This window comes from Neofelis nebulosa, chromosome 1 (genome assembly GCF_028018385.1).
Source record: "Neofelis nebulosa isolate mNeoNeb1 chromosome 1, mNeoNeb1.pri, whole genome shotgun sequence".
Classification (NCBI taxonomy): domain Eukaryota; kingdom Metazoa; phylum Chordata; class Mammalia; order Carnivora; family Felidae; genus Neofelis; species Neofelis nebulosa.
In genome coordinates, this window is record NC_080782.1 from 221,824,506 (window position 1) to 221,843,342 (window position 18,837).

Sequence of the window (18,837 nt, forward strand, 5' to 3'; positions counted from 1 at the left end):
TGACGTCAGCTGGCTGCGCCGAGTTGGCGGTTACCGTACAGTTGCTGGGAGGAGGCTAGAGGTGGAGCCGCTGGGGCCAAGATCATGCCGGACAGCGAGAGGTATTCTGGGCAGCAGAGGCCGCTAGGCTTGGGATGAAAGAAGCAGGGCAGATGCAAAATCTGGAGAGCGCGGGGGCCGGGCGGTCAGTCAGCACCCAGACTGGCAGCATGACTGGTGAGTGCCCCGGACCCTGCTGCTGCCACCCCAGCCTTCGCTCTGCCCTGAGCCTCTGCCTCCGACTAACTCCGCTTTCCCTGCCTGCCCCTCTTCGCCTGAGCTTCTGCCCCAGGACGTCTCATTCCCGCCCTAGGCGCTTTCTTGCCTCTGTCACAGGGGAACCAACCCCTGGCCCGGCAGCACCCGCTTTTGAAGTCGCGCTCACAGCCCACCCCTCCCCCCCCCCTTTTCCTTCTCCTTTTCCTTTTCCTCTCAGGACCTAGAGCTAGGATCTCGAGTATTGAGCTTGAAAATTCCGTGCTTTTGACTTGATTTCCAAATTAACCACACGTGACGCTTTCCTGTATTTCAATGCCTTGCCAGCAAAGGTCACCTCAACTGCCCTTTTTGCAACAACGTCAATTTAAAGAAAAGCTCGCTCCACGTTGACATCAGATGCAAGGACTTCTCATAACTTCCTTTGGATTGTTCCCATAGTTACTTGTATCAGTTGTGCCATTTTTACCCTTGACATGTGAGGGCCGGAGAAAGGGCCCAAGTTTGAAAAGTGCCAGAGGAGGTCGCTGAAAGTGAGGTTGTAGCCAGTCTCCTGCCCTTGATTGTCTTGTCCGCGTATCCTTTTTTCTGCCTCCTACTAATGCAGCTGAGTTAAGGCGTTAGCACCCAAACGGCCTTGAGTATTAGTTTCTATTTTCATCATTAGTAAAATTTTAAAGTGTCTGCCTCTCTTTTGTAGGTCAAATACCAAGGCTTTCTAAAGTCAACCTTTTCACTCTGCTCAGTCTCTGGATGGAGCTCTTCCCAACAGTAAATACAGCCCAAAGACAAAAATCTCAGGTATATTTTGTTTCCATAGTTTTTCTCACTTAGAAAAGCAGTGGTCTAAGATTTGATTGTTTCAGTTTCTGTCACACTTAAAAACAAACTCAAAAACCTTAAAATTTGCAAAGTACTTTTGTGGTTTAGTGTGGTATTTGTAACTCATAGCTGTAATAGCTCATCTTTCTAATCTAAAAATAGAATTGTTAACCATCTCAGACTATGCCATGTTTATCAGGTATTAATGGTATTTATATGTTGGTTTGGACAATTAGATTACATAATTTATCATTCAGTTGTATACAGTTGATGTTTCATGTGAGTCGTTTTCCTCCTCCCACCAAACTAAATTACTTGAAGGTTGAAATCATGTCTTATTTTACCTTATTTTTCCATGTCTTATTTATACCCCTTTAGCATCTACTTTTGTAATAGGTGATCTGTGAGTGCTAATTGATTTCTTGTTCCTAAATAAGTCTCTTTTTTGGATCTCAAAGAGGTGATCAAAACAGATTAGGAATGTATAAAAAGATAGTCCTAGAAGCCAGTGGGTTTGAAGCACGTACATTGTACAGCTTTACTTTCTCCAGCCCTTGGGCAGCAAGGTGCTACTGTCTCATCATTTTCCTCTGTGCTTTGAGTGGCATGATGGTAGGTTCTCAATGTTTTAGGGGACCAAGGCCATATATGGAGTGTAGTATTAGGTTATTTAAGCATTTAAGACATTGTTTGAAAAAGAGGAAAGGGGGAAAATTACCCCATGGCTTCTTACCATTCTGACAACATCGCTTTTAATATTTTGGTACTTTCCTTCCATCTTTTTTTAAGCACAGGATTTCCTTTTCTTCTCTTGCAAAATTGTACTTGTATTCTGCATCTGTTTATGGAAGTTTCCAACTTGTCAATAATTGTGCTGAAAGGTTGTTTCACGTATTCCACAAAATGATTTTTTATAAATCCTTAAATTCCCACAGTACTCTTACAAGGTCATTCATAACCATCTCTTTTTCGTTTTCTTTTTGATGTCTTCATTATGGTGGATATGGCTATGTGCTTGCCACTGGAGATACAAAAAGAAAAGATTTGGTTCTTATTTTCTAACGGAGACTAAAATTAAGCATTTAAACGATTAAGATGCAATTGGATGGCAGAGTCAAGTACCAAGTATAAGCAGAGATGCTACCACGACTGAAGACTGCAGGCCAGGTGCTACATGGGGAAGTGAGGGAAAGATGCACTGGGAAGGCTGCATTTGCACTGAGACATGAAGAATGAGTAGGTATTTGCCAAGCCAAGGGACTCCATATGGAAACATCTGGAGGAGTAAGAGAATTTGTGGTCCTCACGGAGGAGGGTGAAGTTAGGTGGAGGGAAGAGACTAAAGATGAACTTGGAAATGTATACAGGAATCAGCTAATAAAAAATATTGTATGCCTTCCAAGGGAGTTTAGATTTTATAAGTAGGGACCACATTGAAGAATTTTAACAGGGAATTAAGGAATTAACTTATTGACGATTAGAACTTTATCTTTTTAAAGCACTTACAGGTTCACAGCAAAGTTTCCGGGAAAGTGTACAAATTTCCTGTGTACTCCCTGTCCCCCTATCCCCACGTGATATCCACCATTAACCACATCCTCTCCAGAGTGGTTCATTTGCTACAATTGATGAACCTACTACATTGACACACCCTGATCACCCAAAGTCTACATTTTACTTTATAGTTCAGTCTTGGTGTTGTATCTTCTGTGGGTTTGGACAAATGTATAATGCATGTAACCATCATTATGGTATCATACAGAATATTTTCATTTCCCTAAAAATTCTCTGTGCTTCACCTATTTATCTTTCCTCCACCCCCAACCCTGGCAAACCACTGATTTTTTTTTTTTTTTTTAAGTGTCTCCATAATTTTGCTTTTCCCAGAACATCATATAGTTGGAATCATATATTAGTATGTAGCCTTTTCGGATTGATTTCTTTCACTCAGCAATATGCATTTAAGGTTCCCACATGTCCTTTTCATGGTTTGATCACTTCCTTCTTTTTAGCGCTGAGTAAGATCCATTGTCTGGATGTACACACTTTATTTATCCATTTACCTGCTGAAGGAGATCTTGGTTGCTTCCAAGTTATTGCAATTATGAATGAAGCTGCTATAAATATCTGTATGCAAATTTTTGTGTGGACATAAGTTTTCACTTCCTTTGGGTAAATACCAAGGAGCATGATTGCTGGATTGTATGATAAAGAGTGTATTTAGTTTTGTCAGAAACTACCAAACTGTCTTCCAAAGTAGCTGTACCATTTTGCATTCTCACCAGCAATGAATGAGGGTTCTCGTTGCTTCACATCCTCTCCAGTATTTGGTGTTGTCTGTGTTCTGGATTTGGGGCATTCCAAGAAGCAGGTAGTGGTATCTTGTTTTAATTTGCATTTCTCTCATGACATGTGATGTGGAGCATTTTTCCATATGCTTATTTGTCGTCTGTATATTTTTTTTGGTGAGGTGTCTGTTAAGGTCTTTGGCTCATATTTTAGTCTGGTTGTTTTCTTATTGTTAAGTTTTAAGAGTTCTTTGTTATTTTGGATAAGTGTCTTATATCAGATGTGTCTTTTGCAAATATTTTCTCCCAGTCTGTGGTTTCTCTTCTCATTCTCTTGACAATGTCTTTCATAGAGGAGAAGTTTTTCCTTTTAATAAAGTCCAGTTTATCACTAATTTCTTTCATGGAGCATGCCTTTGTGCATCCAAAATGTCATCGCCATACCCAATGTCATCTAGGTTTTCTCCTATGTTATTTATTGGAGTTTTATAGTTTTGTGTTTTACATTTGGGTCTATGATCCATTTTAAGTTGATTTTTGTGAGGGTATAAAGTCTGTATGTATACCGGTATTTACTCTTCCTGATAAGATGGTATCTTTTGGAGTAGTTTTCTCTTCCAATTCCTATGTGAAATGTTAACATTATTAAAACTGTTATGCATTGTTACTCCCTATTTCTTTTTCTTTTTTTTTTTTTAATTTTTTAAATGTTCATTTATTTTTGAGAGAGAGAGAGACCGAGCACAAACGGGGGGGAGGCAGAGAGAGGGAGAGAGAGGGAGACACAGAATCCCAAGCAGGCTCCAGGCTCTGAGCTGTCAGCACAGAGCCCGACGTGGGGCTCAAACTCACCAACCGTGACATCATGACCTGAGCCGAAGTCGGATGCTTAATCGACTGAGCCACCCAAGTGCCCCACTCCCTATTTCTTAATCACTCCCTCAACCCTCAGCCTGGCTCCACATATTATTAATGGCTTTGATTTCTCATTTCATTCTGGATCTGGATCCAGCCTTTTTCACTTAACATAGGAAAATGCTTATGCTGTAATACTGTTATAAACATTGAAGCAGCAACTTAGTCTAATAGTTTAAGAATAGCTAGTGGTTTTGTAGTTAGCCTAGCTGGGTTCACATCTGAGCTGCATTTCTTACTAGTTGTGTAATCTTGAGTAAGTAACTTTACCTCTCTCAACTTCCTCATCTGTAAAGCAGGATGTAGCTGGTACATACCATATGGGGCTTTTATGAAAAGTGGTTGAATTAGTATTTATAAAGCTCTTAGATAGTGACTGGCACATACCATGTGCCATATGTGTTTGCCATTATCTTTTTAATGTTTGCATAACAATCCATTTTATTGATGTACCATGTGTATTCCCTTAGTACTGGACATTTCGATTGTCATTTATTTTTACCAGCTTCAGTATATTTTAACTTACAACCTCTTCTTTTTTTTTCTTTTAATTTTTTTAAAGGTATTTGGTTGTTTTTTTTTTTTTTTTTAATATTTGTTTATTTTTGAGAAAGAGACAGAGTGCAAGCAGGGGAGGGGCAGAGAGAGAGGGAGACACAGAATCTGAGCTGTCAGCACAGAGCCCAGCATGGGGCTTGAACTCATGGATGGACCGTGAGATCATGACCTGAGCTGAAGTCGGATGCTTAAGTGACCGAGCCACCCAGGTGCCCCTTTAAATTTTTTTAATGTTTATTTAATTTTTTGAGAGAGAGAGACAGAGCACATGTGGGGGAGGGGCAGAGAGAGAGAGGGAGACACAGAATCCAAAACAGGCTCCAGGCTCTGAGCTGTCAGCACAGAGCCCGACATGGGGCTTGAACCCACGAACTATGAGATCATGACCTGAGCTGAAGTCAGATGCTTAACCAACTGAGCCACCCAGGTGCCCTAACTTACAACCACTTCTAAATACGACTGTATCTGAGATTTTCTGTGTTGCCAAATATTTACACTGTATGGGTGTTCCTTGAGGATTGTTCAGCCAAGTATACATTTTTACATTTTATGCCTTAAGACCTAAGAAGTTTTAAGAATCCAGCCCAAAACTAGATAAATGAGTGGGAGAGAAACTACTTGTTTATGAGACTTCTTGGGAAAAGCACATTTTTTTAAATGTTTTTATTTATTTTTGAGACAGAGAGAGACAGAGCATGAGCAGGGGAGGGGCAGAGAGAGAGGGAGACACAGAATCTGAAGCAGGCTCCAGGCTCTGAGCTGTCAAGGGAAAAGCACATTTAATTAAAACTTTTAGACTAGAAATCAGCACTATTGAAAATGGCTGTTGTTTTAAAATAATAATTTCTCCTATTGGTTCGGCTTTTCATTTTAGTTAACTTAAACATACCTAATTTCCTGAATATTACTTTAGTATAAGAATTGGAGTAACTGCATTATTGCTTCATTTTTCTCTACACATCATATATTATCCCTGTCTTCCAACTCTTCCCATTGTGTCCTCACTGTACTTTTCCAGAACAGTAGCAGATAGCATCATGGTTAAGACGATGGATTTAGGGCTCAGGTCCTGGCTCTCCCATTTATTAGCTGTGTGGCCTTGGTCAAATTATTTAATCTCTCTCAGCCACAATTTCCTCATTTGTAAAATTGGAACAATATAGGAGCAACTCTGTAAAGTTGTGAGGATTAAAAGAGGTAATTTAGAGCTTGCTACTTGGGAAACACTCACTGTTCAGTATTGTTATTATTATCACTCATGTAATCACCATCACCACTGCTACCATCCACACCCCCACCATTTCACTACCAACATCATCACTTTCCCCACTTCCTGTTCTGCTGGAATAGAAACCTTATTCCCAGGATGTGGCTTTTCTTATAAACTTCTTAGAGGTTATTCCTTTTCTAGCATCCAGCCTTTGTTTTTTAAGACTAAGAGGTTAACATTGACCAAGTTTGCCATTTGCACTTTCAGACTATCTCTAATTTATTACGTATCCCACCTATTTCGGGGCTCACAGAATTCTGCTGTATCACTCTGTCTTAATTATCTACTCACTTCATAGTCACTTTCCTGTGTCATAAGCTCTGTAAGGGCTACATCCTAAGCAGCTAGGTCTGTGGTTAGCACAGAGCAAGGATTCAATTAATATTTGTTGAATTAATAAATGAAGGAGTTTGGTCCCTGGCTCAAAACTTTCTACTTCAGGTTTCACTTGTGGACATCCTTATGTTAGTGTCCTATTGCTTCTATAACAAATTACCACAAAGTTGGTGGCTTAACACACATAGTTGTCTTACAGTTGTGGAAGTCAGAATCCTGAAATGGGCCTCACTAGGCTAAAATCAAAGTGTCAGCAGGGCTGTTTTCCTTCTGGAGGCTCTGGGAAGAATCCCTTTCCTTGCCTTTTCCAGCTTCTAGAGGCTGCCCACATGTCTTGGACCATGAGTCTCTTTCTCCGTCTTTAAAGCCAGCACTGGCAGGCTGAGTCTTTCTCATGTTGCATCACACTGGCACTAACTCTCTTGCTTCTCTCTTTCACTTGTAAGGATGCTTGTAATTACATTGGGCCCACCAGATAATCCTGCATCTCAAGGTCAGATGATTAGCAGCCTTAATTCCATCTACAGTCTTGCCGTAGTCATGTAATGGAGTCACAGTCTCCAGAGATTGGGACAGGCACGTCTTTGGGGGACCATTATTCTGCCTACCACAATCCATATCTAATACCTTTACTGTGTAGTTTCTTATCTTCCCAATTCCAATTAGTTTATTTCTTCTTCTTCTTTTTTTTTTTTTTGGCATCCTTGGGTGGGCATGAACCAGTTAATTTACTTCTATTGTCCTTTAGTCCTTCTTAGCCATGGCCACACTCTGGACTATTCCTCAAAACTGTCCCAACTCTGAAATCTTAAACTACAGAATTTTATTTTCTGACCATAACTTTCAATCCTTCTGTATTTTAGAAAAGTATGTAGGGGCCTGATTGTAAAGGCCTTACTTACTAGATTAAGTAGTCTGAACTTGAACCGGAACAATGTGTGAAGTCAGTGCAGACTTTCATCAGGAAAAAAAGTGAATGATCCAAAGCCAAGAAAAACAACCTTCAAATAAGAAATACTGAGTTAATTCTGTGTTTTGTGTACTAATCTTTTTTCTCCCATAATCTGCTTTTAATTAGGAAAAGGAAGAGGGAAAGCATGGACCCTTAGGAGATAATGAGGAGGTGGCCAGAATATCTACTGATAAAAAACAGGTGAATTTTTATGATTTGTTAAAAAGACATGTGTTTGTAATAACAAAGCAAAAAGAATGGTATAAAGTAGAATAGAAGTCCCTCTTATACTCAGGTTTCCCAGTCCCACTTCCAAGGCAGGTTCTTATATATACCCTTCTAAAAGTTTTCTGTGCATTTACAAGACTATACATGTCTCTCCTGTAAATAACAAAACCAAATAAACACAAATAATTATAGGTTATTCTATAATATGCTCCTACATCTTTCTTTTTTATTTTAATCTTCACACTTAACTCTTGATACATTTCCATATTAGTTTATATAAATGTATTGAGAAACATTCTTATCTGGTTCTCTCGTACTCCAACACATCTTGCTGGTTTAAAGAACACAAGGCCTCTTACACAATGCAAGGCCCTAATTACTATTGACTTAGACCATTTCTCAGAGTTGTGTTTGCAGCAAGCAACCTTGAGGGTTGAGGTAATGTCTCCCTCTGGGACAGAGAGGAGATTTGCTTGCTGCCTGTGATAAAACAACAGAATCCCAGGGTTGGTGTTCTTTTCCTATCACACAACCCATCTGGGTTTCCTGTCCAGAAATCCATCTGGGCCCATCTGCATGGCCCCTATGGGACTTGTGGGCAAGGGAACCATCACAGACACTGTGCTCATTCTGCTTGTGTGCTGTGAATGACCCAGGAGTTTTCATGTCTTCTGCCAGCATCCATGAAAAGCAGCAGGCTGATACACTAGCTCATAAGAAGGGTAAAAATGAAAGCCCAGAGCTGGTAAGATGAACTTTGTTCTTTTTAATATTGCATAGTATTTCCTTCTTATTTTAATCTTCTGAGTTTTCCAAAGAGATTTTAATTTATTGGGTGTCTAGAAGAGACAAAACACCTATATTTTGGGAAAAGTTACCTTGATGACTCTAATATACATTCCTGGAGATTTCCTGATTAGTTCTGAAAGTGAGTCTCTAAAGTGACTTGACTCTTCCTGTCCAACAAGAATATGGAAATAATTTGTCTTTGAATATTTAGATACTTTTAATTATAAGAAAGACAAAGGTAAAAAAAAAAAAAAAGTGACTCACCATTTAATATACTAGATTGTTTACCAAAACAGACTGTCCTCTTTTGCTTATGTTTTTTTAAGTGTTTTGTTTGTTTGTTTGTTTTTGTTTTGTTTTGTTTTGTTGAGAGAGAGAAAGAGAGCTTACAGGGGAGGGAGGGGCGGAGAGAGAGGGAGACAGAGGATCCGAAGTGGGCTCTGTGCCAGATGGGGGGTTTGAACTCCTGAGATCATGACCTGCGTTGAAGTCAGACACTTAACTGACTGAGCCAGCCAGGTGTTCCTCTTTCGCTTATGTTTTATGTAAAAACTCTGTGACTAAAATTACGTAGATGACTTGCCAAGACGTCAGTGAAGTGAAGCAGTTCAGATCCGGAACAGTGATCCACTGAAAAGATTTAGTCCTCTGGGAGTTACAGGAAATGGAAGTGCAAAATGAAATGCAGCTTAGGCTTTTATTTGCTTTGTTTTAAGTTTGGATCGGAAAAGCCTTTGTCTCAAACTTGGTATTTTGGCCTTAGCTGGAAACAAAATGAAAAACAAAAGAGATTTTCTGAGGTGAAAACTCGACTCTAGACAAAAAGAGTGATAAACTTAGCCTAAAAGATTATTCTAATAATAAATTGATGAGTACACTTCCAACTTATTACTATAGGCTTTTTTTTTTTTTTTTTTAAGTCTTTTTTGGTCAGGGTGTCTGGCTTTATTTCTGTCTGCTTAACTAAGAAAATCTAAATCTAAAATCATCTAATGGCAACCATTTCCATTTGTCACAGTTGGTTCAGTATAATAAAATGAGCTCTAGCATCCTGAGATCTTTTGATAAGGGCTTAGCAGCTCTTTTCCAAAGTTAAACTCACTGGAAGTATTCAGAAGCAGATACTAACATATACTTTGTATTTAGAGGACATAAAACTATTAAGAAATTTGGGGATGGGAAGGGGAAAGAGCTCATAAATTCAAGATAAATGTAAAGCTTATTTTAAAAGCCACTATAGGGCGCCTGGGTGGCGCAGTCGGTTAAGCGTCCGACTTCAGCCAGGTCACGATCTCGCGTTCCGTGAGTTCGAGCCCCGCGTCAGGCTCTGGGCTGATGGCTCAGAGCCTGGAGTCTGTTTCTGATTCTGTGTCTCCCTCTCTCTCTGCCCCTCCCCTGTTCATGCTCTGTCTCTCTCTGTCCCAAAAATTAAAAAAAAAACCAAAAAACAAAAAAAAAACGTTGATAAAAGCCACTATAGATCTTTCATGTTTTAGATATATTTTTGGAAATATATTTTGTAAAAGAAAGAGTTTTGTATTCCTTTTAAATGTCCTTACAGTTTAGGAAATGTTCGTTTAGCCCAGAAAGGGAATTCTATAAAACTTTCTCTATTCTTTCCTTTTTAGGCATTTCACAGAATATCATTCTCCATAGTTGCAGACATTTATACTCATAGCTGAACCTGAAACTTGACTGTTACTATAGCTTTGTTCTAAGATGTTTAAAGTAATTTCAAATGTGTCCTGTTGGGGATAACTATAGAGTAAAATCCCTTTGAAAGGAAGTAGGGAATAATGAGTACCCTATTCTCAGTCTAAATTCCCCTCATGTTGTAACAATCTGTCCCAAAGCCAACATTCAGGTTAACATTCTATACCTCAAAGACCTTTCCTGTGAAAATGGCATAAAACTATTTTGTGCCTTACATTGAACTGATTTTTAACTTAGTCTGTTTTATCTGATACTATCATTGTTGCACCAGCTTTCTTGATTAGTATCAGTGCAAATTAGGACACTTTAGCTTTAATTTCATACCTCTTTAGAATCCCAGCCCATCCCCAGCCTCCAGGGCTTAAAAGCAGAGTCAGCTTTTAAGCTATGGGTAGGATACTGCTGAGGTAGCTCAGGCTTCCGGCTCTGGCTCTGGCTTTGAGTTCTCTCTTCCTTTGTAACACCTCAGGGTAAGTCTTTCTTCCTTTTGAACTTGACTGTACACTTAAAACCTTTTTTTTTTTTATTGTAAATAATCTATATGTTTGTAGGAGGTGGGACCTAACCACATTAGTCTAGACTGCCATAGTGCTAAAAATGGGTAGAGCCAGTTTTTAGAAAGAAGTTGAGAATTCTCTTTATTTAGTCAGTATTTTAACGGACTTAACTTTTAACAGTTAAGATGACCTCTGCTTTAGTTCTGCCTTTTACCACCTGTGGATCTTTTAGAAAGTCACATAATTTCTCTGGGCTTCACTTATCCATGTATAAAATCATAGGGTTTTCTAAATTTTTCCTTATTACCATGTAGAAGCTTAGTACCAAGTAGTTATGGACTAGGTGGTATAAGAAGCAAGCAAATTGACTTGGCTCTTGCCCTTTACTAGGTTAAAGTGTATTTATTTTTCAGTAGGACAAATTAATGATAAGTAAATCCTTCATTGTTTGGTTAAGAAAGCCTAGATTTAGAAAATTTCTGGTATAAAACTAACATTCAGAAAAGTTTTGGGACCTAATGAGAAATGTGCTTTTGTTCAAACTGTGTCCAGATAAAGAACTAAACAAAACTTTCAGTTTATTAATAAATCAAGTATACTATATGATATGATTATTACATATGTTAAAAACCAAAACTCAACTGAGAAAATGTAAAGGTCTAGTTGTTTTATTCAATGATTCATGAATTGGGCAGCATCTCATATAATAGAGAGGAGCTCTGCAAAGCTGTAAAAATAGGAGACTTCTACAGGCAGAAGGGGCGAGAAAAGGAAGTTGCTAGCAAAAAGTGGATTGTTTCAGCCAAGGTCACATTCTGTTGGGGGACTACAGGAGTCTACCAGGTGGATTTCCTCACTAACTGACCAGGAAATTCCAGTCTGGCGAAAATGCGGTTGGGTTAGGCATTAGGTGGCAGTCTGGTGATGTGGACTTGGCACAAGTGACTCCCATTTGGGGCCTGTTGTCTCTCGCTCGACTCCACCTGAGAGATGTGATCAAAACTTAAGGCATTAGCGCCACCCCTAGCTATTGCTCTGAAATTCTTGCAGTTTTGCTGATCCTCCGTGTGGTATTCACACACCATGGGTTCTGTTTCTGTTTTTGGTGGGTTTTTTTGCTGAATCTTTGTGGTATTCACAGATCATGACTTTGGGTTCACATTTTTGAAGTCAGTTATTGTCTCCATTTCTTTTCTGATATTCTGGTCTGAAGGAGATGATTTGTTTGGTGGTTAGCGGCTGTGAGCACACATTGAAAGCTGTATTTGAGAGAACACAGTGTGCCAGAGAGACTACTATGATTATAAGCAGGGTAATCCCCCAAATCTGGAGTGTTTTTGGAGCTGTGGTTCCCCAGCACCCAAATCAACCAAAATTAAATAAGTTAAAGGAGTGTTGAGGGAGATACTTTCTTTTCTTTTTTAATTAAAAAATTTTTTTTCAAGTTTATTTTTTTACTTTGAAAGAGAAAGACAGAGAGTAGGGGAGAGGCAAAGAGAGAGAGAAGAGAGAGAATCCCAAGCAGGTTCCATGCTGTCAGCACAGAGCCCAATGCAGGGCTTGAACTCACAAACCATGAGATCATGACCTGAGCCAAAATCAAGAGTCAGACGCTTAACCGATTGACCCACCCAGGCACCCTGCAAGGATACACTTTCTTAAGCCAAGTGGCTTGTTCAGTGGTTTTATGCAGCTGAGTTTCAACTTCCTCAGAAGTGTTAAGTACCATAAGTAGTGTTGTTCACAGCACAGATACCTCCTTGTTCAGCCAAAAGATAATTAAGGGCAATCCTGTTTCTAAGAATGACTTTAGTCAGAAGGTCTAAGGATTTTTTTGGGTAGCTATTTTTTTTTTAGCAACAGATTCTGTAATACTTTAAAGAGTTAAGGAGATTCCTTATCACAGCCTCATTTGTACTCACTCCTAACCAGGGAAGTGGATCTGCCAAAGGGAGCTAATTTTGACTCACATGTGCTTCCTGGTAATTCCCGTTTGAGTCTGAAAGGTTTGAACCTGAAAGGTGAGCCATGGAGGCCAATTCAATTTAAGGGTGTGTAGAGTGTACAGGCAGCATCAGGGCAAGTCCACAGTCATTTGGAAGTTGGACTAACCCCTTTGTAATGGCCTGAGATATCTTTCAAGGCCCAAGCAAGGCAAAACGTGGACAAAAGAATCATAAAGACCTCATCTGTAAGAATTAGGTAAAAGGAGAATCAGACGGGAGGAGGAATAAAAAGAAATGTTTTGGATCTGATGTCTTGGGAGAAGGCAGTATACCTCAATGTTGGCTCCTTCTCTTCCTAGTGAATTTGATTTTGATGTCTTCAGCTTTGCACAGGACCATATGTCAGGTGCAGCCTTCTTCAGCTGTGACATATGTACCCAGGGGTCAAGTCCCTGATGTTTGGTTGCCATCTGGAGAGTGAGGAGGACCTAGTATAGTCTCTTCTAAGGAGATTCAAGGGCAGTCTTTGTTCTTAGTAATTCCAAATCAGAAGCATAGGAGAAAATTGGGAATGTTATTTTGGAGAATCATAGCCGGATATTTGAGGTAACTAGAATCGGGATCTAGTCCAGTTTACAGGTATAGAACAAAACCTCAAAGACTAAAGGATGAGAATCTAATACAGACAAAGGTGCAAACATACTTTTTCTCTCTACTATTACTCCCATATTTTAAAAGATAATTACCGTAAAATTAATTTGTTTTCATTAAACATGGCCTTATTTACATAAGTACAGCAAAAACAGTGATTGACCATATAAGCTCTTTTTTCACACGACTTTGCAGAAACTTCTCATAAGGAATCTCAGATTGAGCTCTTAAAAACCTCTGAGGCCAGGAAACTAAGCCAAGGACTTGCCATCAGATTTTATCTACAGTATCTATAGTTTGGGTGAATTTCTCTTTCCTCAGGTCCCCCAAAATATCCTGAAGTTCCCAGGCCTGCCAAGAAGTAACCTTCCTTACTTACCTGTTAAGACAGCTGGGAACTCTTTAAGCAAGGTACCAGGCTGGTCTTTCCAAGTAGTTCCTTAAAGCTGTCTGGTCATATTTGAGTCATATTCAGTCTATACTGTCTAATCTTTCCGATTGTGTTATAAGGAGACCAGATTCTCATTGAATTTATGCAAATAACTGACTAAATTGCCATGGAAAGAATACTTAAGTTTCCAAATTCTGGAGGGGTCAGATAAGGAGAAAAATGTTTCATCTTTGTATACAATGGTATACTATATCAAATTGCTTTAAGTCATACATAACTTAAAAGAAAGGTTTCCTTAAATTTGGAAAAACAGGACCAGCAATGCTTTAAACAAAAAGTCGTAAAAAATATAATTCTCCTTGTCAGTTCATTCAGTCCTATGTATTAACTACTTGTTCTGCTGGATTCCAGTTCTTCCATTAGTTCAAGAAATTTTTACCCAGTTCATTTTTATTTTATTTTTAACATCTTTTAAAAATTTTTAACGTTTATTTATTTTTGAGAGACAGAGAGAGACAGGGGAGGGGCAAAGGGAGAGGGAGACACAGAATCCAAAGCAGGCTCCAGGCTCTGAGCTGTCAGCACAGAACACGACGTGGGGCTCAAACCCACAAATCATGAGATCATGACCTGAGCTGAGGTCAGATGCTTAGCTGACTGAGCCACCCAGGCGCCCCTACCCAGTTCAGTTTTATGATCTTAAAGCTATCAGAAACCTATGCTTGTCAAAGTGCTTTCCATGAATCTCCTTGAAGATGAAGCTTTTCCAGGAACACTTTTGCAAAAGCATCTGAGTAAAACAATAACTAATGTAGATGACAGAAGACTTAAAAATGCCTCCCTGTTAATGATCTGATGAGAGCTCATTACAGGGTTGTTGCAAAGAAATTTGGTTATTTCTGTGACCTACAACATTTTAAGATAAAACTGGAATTATGACTGATAAAGTTATACCAGGACATATCAGATGCCAGGAATTTTATACGGTTTGGGGAACACTTGTAACATATACCTGCACAAATACATTAAAAAGGCTTCGTGTTACTTCTCATTTGACAGTGCTTCCCATGAAATTTAGCATATCATGTAAGCCTAATTATCCTAGTTAGTTTAACATCTCTCTCTCTCTCACTCTCTCTTTTTTAAATAAGGAGAAAGAACAATTCTTTTGTGATTTTCCAGGGACTTTCTGGAAAATCCCAGAGTTAATTCTAGGCCAAAAAAGACTTCATTTAGAATTTTATTTTTTTATTTTTATTTTATTTTATTTTATTTTATTTTATTTTATTTTATTTTAGGGGGGAGTTTGTCACAAATATCAAAAGGTTTTAAAACACTTAGTCAAATCGGATCATAAGTCACTGTGAAACAACTCTTATTTACCTACTTTAACCACCGTGATAATTAAAGACTTCGAAGGTAAATACAGAAGTTAAATAGTTGTAAAAAAATTAGCTCTTTTAATAGCAAAGAATCAACTTTTTTTAATTAATCAAAGACCTGGTAGAGACAACTGAAACATGGGAGATTATTTTTTATTTATTTATTTAAAAAATAAATTTTTTTTTGACGTTTATTTTTGAGACAGAGAGAGACAGAGCATGAATGGGGGAGGGGCAGAGAGAGAGGGAGACACAGAATCGGAAGCAGGCTCCAGGCTCTGAGCTGTCAGCCCAGAGCCGGACGTGAGGCTCGAACTCACGGACTGTGAGATCTTGACCTGAGCTGAAGTCGGACGCTTAACCGACTGAGCCCCCCAGGCGCCCCGAGATTGTTTTGATAAGACACAAAATCTTTGTTTTATGGGCAGATTACATAAAAGGTAAAGAAAAACTTTTTACCATCTCTCATCAAGAGATCAATAGTCCAAGAAAACTTTATCCTTTTTACAAAAAGAAAACCAATTTTAATTTTGTACCAGTTTACTTTTGATATTAAAATATATTCATTTAAAAAAAAAGCTTGGGGTGCCTGGGTGGTTCAGTGCGTTGAGTGTCCAACTCTTTTTTTTTTTTTTTTTTTAACGTTTATTTATTTTTGAGACAGAGACCGAGCATGAATGGGGGAGGGTCAGAGAGAGGGAGACACAGAATCCGAAACAGGCTCCAGGCTCTGAGCTGTCAGCACAGTGGGGCTGGAACTCACGGACCGCGAGATCATGACCTGAGCCGAAGTTGGCCGCTCAACCGACTGAGCCACCCAGGCGCCCCAAGTGTCTAACTCTTAATCTCAGCTCAGATCTTGATCTCAGGGTCGTGAGTTCAAGCCCTTGGGCTCCGTGCTAGACATGAAGCCTACTTAAAAGAAATTTTTTAATTAAAAAATTAAAAAAAAAAATTTCATTAAACTTGTTCTAATCTTAGCCAGCTTGATCACACACAATATTCCTTTCCAAAGACTCCTTTTCTACAAATATTCTATAACCTTTTTGGTATCCCTTCAGATTTTGTTCTCTGTCTTTCCTCTTTCCCATTCCGAAATAACTAGTCTCACTTTAGGACAAAATTACTTGCTTTTCCCTCAACAAAAAATGCATGTCCATTCTTCATGCCTTCTTTTACTGAAAACACACATCCTACTTTCCTTTGCACATGGAGATTTTTTTTAATTATTTCTAGTAGCTTTAATTAAATATATTAGAATTTTTAAACCCTCAAAGACCTTAATTTCTAATAAAAATAAAGAAGTAAACAATTGTGAACTATATTTTACATTAACATTCTGTGGCTTGGCAAATTTATAAGTACTTTTCATAATTTCTAAAAACATAGACCTTCTCATAGTAAATTTTTCAGTGTGACACAAAACGTGTTTACTAACAAACCCCCCCAAATCTGTAGTTCCTCTATAAAAGGAAACTAAAAAGTAGATACACCTATGTCTAGTAATGAATGTTCCAGTGTTTTATGTTATTTGGAAATAATCTAGATATTCAATGTCTATCCATCGTTTAATTTAACTTAGCAAAACTTCAAGGTTTCAGGTTACCGAAAAGATTTGGGGAAACTATTTAAAAAGTTTACCCAAAAACTTTCATCTCACTTACATCTATTTAGTTCACTTCTTTTGAGCAATTATTTTTGGATTGCTTAGGAAAATTTCATCATTCCAAGTTATTTTTCTACCTGACAGATTTTGTAACAGAGATGACATGAAATTATTTGACTAGTATAAGCAGGCTGAATGAAGTTGTATGACTGCTTTATATTCAGTGTTGAGAACTCTAAAGACATGTCTATGTTAATTAAACCAACAAGCTTAAATAAGCCTTAATACTGAATGTTTCCCCAGATCATATGAACCTGAAAAGCATTTGGGTTTAGTTTCGATTATATTTTGGAGAATTTTGTGAATAATCGATATAAATGCTTAATTTTCTTTAAGCCAGTTAAATAGAGCTCTTTTACAAATTAATTTTGTCGGGGCGCCTGGGTGGCTCAGTCAGTTAAGCATCCAACTTCGGCTCAGGTCGTGATCTCGCGGTCCGTGAGTTCGAGCCCCGCGTCGGGCTCTGTGCTGACAGCTCAGAGCCTGGAGCCTGTTTCAGATTCTGTGTCTCCCTCTCTCTGACCCTCCCCCGTTCATGCTTTGTCTCTCTCTGTCTCAAAAATAAATAAACGTTAAAAAAAAAAAATTAAAAAAAAAAAAAAAAAACAAATTAATTTTGTCAGTACTATCCAGAGGTAGAAAATACCACACATCGGGGCGCCTGGGTGGCACAGTCGGTTAAGCGTCCGACTTCAGCCAGGTCACGATCTCGCGGTCTGTGAGTTCGAGCCCCGCATCAGGCTCTGGGCTGACGGCTCGGAGCCTGGAGCCTGTTTCCGATTCTGTGTCTCCCTCTCTCTCTGCCCCCCCCCCCCCCCCCGTTCATGCTCTGTCTCTCTCTGTCCCAAAAATAAATAAAAAACGTTGAAAAAAAAATTTAAAAAAAAAAAAAAAAAAGAAAATACCACACATCTACAATACATATACATAGATGTACTTAAATATATAGACTGATGCAAACAGAGACCTTATAGCTTTCATTTTAAGAATGTAGCCATGAGACAGGTATGGTAATGCAAAACTCACTAGCTTATAAAAGAACAGTTTGAGTAAGTTAAATTTACCTATTCAGATGGCCGAATCTTTTTCTGTAATATTTGGGGAGATGACATTGAAGATTTGTATTTGACCTTGACAAGCAATTTTATGAAAGCTGTCAACTAGATTTTGGGCAAGGGACCTTCTGTGGCAGTTTGTATTGATAAAAAGCCTCCCTCCACCCCGCTTTTTTTCTTCAGTCTTAGGAAGTAGGGATGGTTTAGATCAGAGTTCCTGGGGAAAACCCGGTAAAACATGTACATGTCAAAGACACAGGGAAAGAACATAAGTTCCTCCAAAAGTACTTACAAGCTTTTGAGATAAATGCAGGAGATTTGGGGACTGGTAAAAAGGGTAGGTGCACTTTAAATTGATTTTAGAGCTGCATTTCTGGTTTTGCAAAGATCTGTAAGATAAGAACAGGTGCTTTTAATTTCTCAAGGAATTGGATTGTAACTTAAATGATATCACAGGTTGGTCCACCCATCCAACCACATTATTTTCAATATGCTTTTTATATCAGGGAAAATATTTCCAACGAAGGTGGAATTCAAAAGATTTCTATGTTCTGGATTTCAAGTTGTTTGTAATGTTTTAGTAAACCCTTCCACAAAAGCTTGGGAAGGTTTTTTTTCTTTTCGTCTGTATTCATAGTTTGTATTTTAGCTTAGGGGAGAATACTTAAGAAAAACTCCTGTCAAGCATTGAATACCAGCTTTTAATCTGTCCAACTTTCGACCACAGGACTAGCTACTTAAAAACATCCTTTTAAATACCTTGTCAATTTTTAGCTGACAAACAGTAAATATTCCTAGCAGTTTTAAATAACTCCTTGGACTCCAGGAGCATCCCCAAAGAGGGTGCAAAAGATCTTATTTTCTCATACTGGTTACCGTGGACAGAGATCCAGGAGAACAGACTCTGGTAAGAGTTCTCACACCGAAGCAGCTTCTGCCAGTTTTTCCTAGGATACATCTGCAGGCTCCTAGTGGAGTGTGAAGTAGGGTGTAGCTTTGGTATCTTCCAAAATTTGGCAGGGTTTTCCAGTAATTTTAACTTCACTTTCCCTTGGCTGTTTAAGGGAATAAGGTAGCAATTTACCTGACACTCCCTCAGAGTCGTGTCACCTCTCCTTCAAGC

The 18,837-nt window shown here is 38.7% G+C and overlaps 1 protein-coding gene across 3 annotated transcripts in view; it reads left to right on the forward strand.

Moving 5' to 3' along the window:
• The first annotated feature begins 3 nt into the window (after nucleotides 1–3).
• The window catches only part of CDADC1 (cytidine and dCMP deaminase domain containing 1), a 47,686-nt gene continuing 28,852 nt past the window's right edge, over nucleotides 4–18,837 (forward strand). For 2 of the 3 annotated variants that reach the window (XR_009249042.1, XM_058685792.1), the window contains exons 1-3: nucleotides 4–216; nucleotides 956–1,056; nucleotides 7,523–7,597. Coding sequence is in view for 2 of the 3 variants with exons in the window: in XM_058685792.1 (XP_058541775.1) it covers nucleotides 135–216; nucleotides 956–1,056; nucleotides 7,523–7,597 (258 nt within the window). In the remaining variant the exon portion in view is untranslated. The remainder of the gene's footprint in view (nucleotides 217–955; nucleotides 1,057–7,522; nucleotides 7,598–18,837) is intronic. The other variant, XM_058685802.1, reaches the window with a different exon arrangement.